Below are 5,588 nucleotides of genomic sequence, written 5' to 3'. Positions count from 1 at the left end.
CAATGTGAAGTGCATAGGGGCTTTAGGCATTAAGCGCTATATAAGACTGACATATGTGGCAAAGACAAGCCAAAGCAGTCACTTGTCGCAAAAATCAATTTTGAGTTATTAATACAGGGTTAAACAGTAAAGTAAGAGCTATAGAATGGTAAAAGAATCATTTAAATCCGACATTTCGTTATGAAGTTACAGGAGTTTAAACATACAGCTGTTTCAAAAACAATTACTTGAAAAATCAGCCTTCAAAGTTTACGATTTCGGGAATTTTTTTAGGCAGAAACCATCAACAGATCGTTAAAAATTGTTGTTTTACCATTGAAAATGGGGAAAATAACAGCATAGCATGATGTGTAGGTATATAAATGTTAGTTTAGTGCAATAAAATAGATTTCCAAAATGTTGACATTCGAGGATGTTTTGGCCATTATCTCCAATATAGGATTTGCGATGAGTGACTGGTTTGACTTATCTTTGCCACATATTATTATTATTATTTTTATTATTATTATTATTATTATTATTATTATTATTATTATTATTATTATTATTATTATTGTGTTTTTTGTTTTTTTTAATTTATTTATTTTATTTATTTTTTTTTTCTGTACTGTCTTCATTATGTGGTTAAATGTGATGATGCATCTCCATTTGTTTCTGTCTTGGGCAGTTAGTGTTGCTGTGTAGGGAGTTCTTATCTTAGATGTTCCAGGAGGTTCTCTGTTTTGCATGTCTTTGGTTTTTCTGTGTAGTACTGCACCTTTCCTAGCCAGATTTCCTACAGTACTTTTTTGCAACGAGGCTGGGGTTTTTCCCACAGTAGCGTTAGTTTTGTTATCATTCCATACATTTAGTTTGCTGTGACTTACAAGATACTACGGTAGAACCAAAGCTCAAATGTTGTGATCTTTTGAAATCTTCCTTCTTAAACTCCAGGCTTCATATCCATAGGTGGTGGCTTTAGGGAATTTGAGTGTGTTGTTTTGTTTTGACTTGGGCTCAGTAAATATAATCATTGAGAAGTGTCTTAAACTTTGCTTCTTGATTTAAGCTGCCTACTGATCTATCCCCTTTCTAGTAACTTTATGGCTTGTGCATGGTACTTGTGCTAACTCATTGGCATGGGCCAAAGATTCAAGTTGTATACAACTGCATGACCCTGTTTATCTGTTCGTTTGAGTACACAATGAATATCCTTTTATTATTATTTCAACATTTTTGCTAATATTCATTTCAAGTTGTTATATGGCTTTGGAAAAACCTTAAATAATTAATCATCTAATTGTTTTAACTGATAGTCCATTTTACATATTAATTTTTTTTTAAATACTGTATTACATTTATTTACATATTCTTACTGTTTTTAACCAGTGTGAAACAATCATTCAAAGGATTGGTCTCCCTTGCAGCTTTTTGCATTTACAGTACATCATGACATACAAAAATAACAACCAAACAATTTTGAAACATTCATATAGGTTAATAAGAACATTTTCCATGTAAACATTTTAAAAGCATTTGTAATATAGTCAATTAATTGTCTTGTTGTTTGCTTTTCTTTCAGTTCAAAAGAGAGCAAAGTTAACAGACAAGCAATTGGACCGTGTGCGACAGGTTATGCAAATTTTAGTATGAGAAATTACGTGATGGAGCATCATTTAAAATTACCATGGTAACCATATGAGGATTGCCATGCCAAAATGAGCATCAGTGACCAAAACAAGAAAATTGACTTTAATATATTTATATTCTCCACATTATAAACTTTAAATTGATAGGTCATTTATTATTAATAATTGTAATCATTTTATTACAAATTAAATACATTAAATTTTATGGCGAGTTAAATGGTCGAGCGGTTAAGGACTATACCAGTGGTACACAATTTGGCTTATGTGTACTTTAAAAAAAAACCAGTACCTCTTTTGAGATGAGTTAGGGGTTACCCTGTGGTTACCGCAGTGTACTGGCCCATACAGCCTCTGTTGTGGACAGACAAATACTAGTTTACCAGGTAACTCAGACATGAAGAGACCGTTAGGGGAGAATAAAGTTATTGTATGAGCTTAGCTAGCCTACAACTCGAGCTGTGAGATTCTGGTATAATACACTATATAAATCCAATTACATTACGTAATAATTTAATTTCAAAAGATATAGTTTTAATGGTACTGTACACTTTTTCCCCATAGATAGTTAATATTTGTCCTCATATCCCTTTCAATTTTACTTCTGCCTTTTCAAAAATACACTGATATACATGTTCATCAAAATATAAACAATTGTATAAACAGAATCAAACTGTTAAAACCATCTTTCTTGCAAAAAAGAACTCACCAGATTATGGATAATGACAGCTGTAAATAAAACATAGAAAATGGTGGATATTAATTATCAAAGAAGAAATTTCAAAAAATATGTTATACTAGTTACAATTATTAATATTGCAAACTTCAACATGAGTTATTTTATTTCTATATCAAGTTAAAATTTGATCCAAATTGAAGTGAATGAATACTGTTTATCATTATGATATGGATTGTTGCTTTACTTTATTTATTTTTTACTAGCATGCAGATAAACATTCATACATGCTGAATCATGATGGTGATGACAAGAATAATGATGGTGGTGGTAGTGATATGATGATGATGATGATGGTGATAATAATAATGATACAGCGAGACTTTTTTTATACCTTGTTTATAGTGAACCCGTCGACTGCAAATATTGATGATTTCAAATAAAAATAAAATTTTATTTTTGGCCAATTAGCACACCCGCTCTCACGAAAAAGTGGGAATTTCAGGGGAAAAAAAAGATTTTCTTTATTTTTATTATGCCCTCCGCTGCCTTGAAATCACCAAAGATAAGATATGTATATTTCTTCCTAATTATACAAATTTGAAGCATTTTCCATCCTATTTTACATTCACCAATAAAATTTTATTTTATTTTTTCCTCCGTCTGGATGTTTTTGACAAAACTATTTGCTAAATAAGAAAACAAAATTTTATTTTTATTTTTATTCCACCCTCCTGCGATGATCTTCAAAAAAATAAGTACACGCAACAAGGAATAAAAAAAAAGTCTTGTCTAAGAATGATGATGGTGGTGATTGTAAGAATGATGATGATGGTGATAATGATGATAAGAATGATGATGATGATGATCATTTTTTTATGAGTATTTTTTATTTGGTGACTAGTACAGTTATGTGAAGAATTAGTGTAGCTTGTGGTTCCCATTCTCATCCATCAGGATGATTATAATTTGAATTTGACTGATTTTTATGGGCGGGTCAAGCGGTAAGACAGGGGCACTGCTAACTACAGCCGTTAACAGCAATGCTGGTTTGAGCTGCTCCTCGCCCAGCGTTCAGTTTTTAGATACAAAGTCTTCTCGGATCCGGTGGTCCAGTGTACACATCTGGCTTGTTTAAAGAACCCATTGCATCTTTTGTTCATTTGTGCCCCTGTTGTTGTGGAATGTTATGAACTAGGTAGTCGCAGACCGCATTTTAGCGCAATGGCGCTGCAAGTTATGGGTTATTCTGCTACTTTAACTTCACTATTACATAGCATTTTATTTTAAAAATTCTTGTCCACTGCTGTTTTTGTTCTTGTTACCAAAATTTAAAAGCCTTTAGCGTTGCCAGTTTTGAAGGGCCGTGCAGGAAATTTTGTACACAAACTAGAGGTGATTTCCATCATTTTTTTTCAGTTGGACCCCAGGTTCCCCTTCACCTACAAAACAAAACAGGGGTTTCAGCAAGGACTGTACATACCGCCATTACCACTAATAGGACACGTCGCATGGATCGCACAGTCGGTTATATTAAGGATGTGTTTTAAAAAACTTAAGGTTGTGAGTTCGAATCGCGTCTTGATATTCAATATTTTTTCAAATTTAAAGAAATTTTATTTTTTTCAATTTTAAGATATTTTATTTTTGTACAAATAAATATTCTAGATAATAAATGTTTGTACAAATAAATATCCTAATTATTTAAAACTTCTATCTTATTAGCTCTTCCAAAAAACCCAATAATAACTTGCGCCTGTACTGTATTTAAGCGTGGAGGAACTCGCGGACTGGTGAGTGGTCACTTTTGTTCAATATGTGACAATAAAACAAAATTGGTACTAAACATAACTTTTTAATCAGTAATTAATTTAATGAAAGTCATTCATAAATAATATATACAGAATATTGTTACTAATACTGTTTCAAGAGACACTCAAGAGTTTAATAATAATTAATATTGCACACTATGCTAAATTGTATTTATTAAATATCTTTCTCACATTAATTGGTGCTAATTTTGGGACCATTTATTAACTTGCTAAACTAATATAATACCTCAATACAAAACAATATAAAGAAAGAAATGTTCTATAAATATCTCACTACAATTAATGTACAGATGAATGATAGTGTTGAAATACAATCATTAATTTTAAAACATACAAAACAGATTTCAAGTTATATACATTTTTTATACAGGTTTTCCTCCAATAAAAGACCATTGTAGAACTAGTGTTTTAATGGTTTTAGCAGCTTTGGTCTTGAATTAGAAAAAAATATTATCAAAAAGATATAAGATGGGTGTTCATTTGCAGCTGAAGAAAGGTGGCCTTTAATTGGAGGTGGTCCTTCATTTTAGGAGTCTTTAAATAGAGGGAGGTCTGAATATTAAAAGATATCAGGAAAGTTTATTGCATTTATTCAGAATAGGGGTATTCATAATGAGGTTGGACTCTTAATTAATTTCCAACAAATATTCTTGGTTGATTCTCATAAAAAAATTCACCAAATAATTTGTAAACCAACTGTGTACCACCAGTATTAAACCCCTTCAAAATTTCTTAATTTAGCAAACAATGGCGGGTGGGGTTTCTTGCTCCAAAATTCAGGGGCACAATCAGAAAAATAAGCACATTGATTGAGAGGGGATAAGCATAAAAAAGTTGTAGCCGTACAATATTTTTATGCGTGAAGATGAATCGGAGAACAAAATGCTGCCAGATATCACATAAATGTTAGTTAACCTCTGAATGATAATGAGATAATTGATTTTAGAGTGTTATAATTCATTCGTTTCTGAATTACTATTTTGTTGGACAAGTCATGGATATATGTTAACAGGTAATTCAGTGCTGCAGAAAAGCATAACTTAAATAGATACACAAAAAAACCTTCTGTAATGTATGACAATCTATGTACTGCACATCTAATAAATACGAGCATTACATTACAAAATATTCATACAAATTCAAGCTAAACTAAAGAACACATTTTCAGGGATATTTGTATTTAATTTAATATCCCTTCTTTGGTAGTGTATATTTAAAAAATTCAATAGGTTAGGTTCAATCCAACAAGCAAGGTAAAAAGATGACAATTATTGGACTGAAATTATTATTGCAATTATTGAAAAAAATTATATTCCAATTTGTAGTTATATAATATAATAGGTAAGGCAAGACTTTTTTTTTATACATTGTTTAGTGAACCCGCCACTTGGCAATATGATGATTTTGAATAAACATAAATTTTTATAGCTTGGTTCTCACAAGAGCCCTACTATC

The 5,588-nt window shown here is 31.2% G+C and overlaps 1 protein-coding gene across 2 annotated transcripts in view; it reads left to right on the top strand.

The window, feature by feature from the left end:
- LOC117120615 (uncharacterized protein C7orf50 homolog) overlaps positions 1-2,527 on the top strand; it is a 7,058-nt gene extending 4,531 nt beyond the window's left edge. For both annotated transcript variants that reach the window (XM_033265648.1, XM_033265649.1), the window contains exon 4: positions 1,562-2,527. In XM_033265648.1, the coding sequence (XP_033121539.1) occupies positions 1,562-1,632 (71 nt within the window). In that variant the 3' untranslated portion in view covers positions 1,633-2,527. The remainder of the gene's footprint in view (positions 1-1,561) is intronic.
- The last annotated feature ends 3,061 nt before the right edge of the window (positions 2,528-5,588 follow it).

Source organism: Anneissia japonica, unplaced genomic scaffold (assembly GCF_011630105.1).
Source record: "Anneissia japonica isolate Jap-2015-1 unplaced genomic scaffold, ASM1163010v1 scaffold3474_len973312_cov172, whole genome shotgun sequence".
Lineage (NCBI taxonomy): Eukaryota > Metazoa > Echinodermata > Crinoidea > Comatulida > Comatulidae > Anneissia > Anneissia japonica.
The sequence above is the reverse complement of the archived record's forward strand: the minus strand, read 5'-3'. Positions and strand labels throughout refer to the sequence as shown.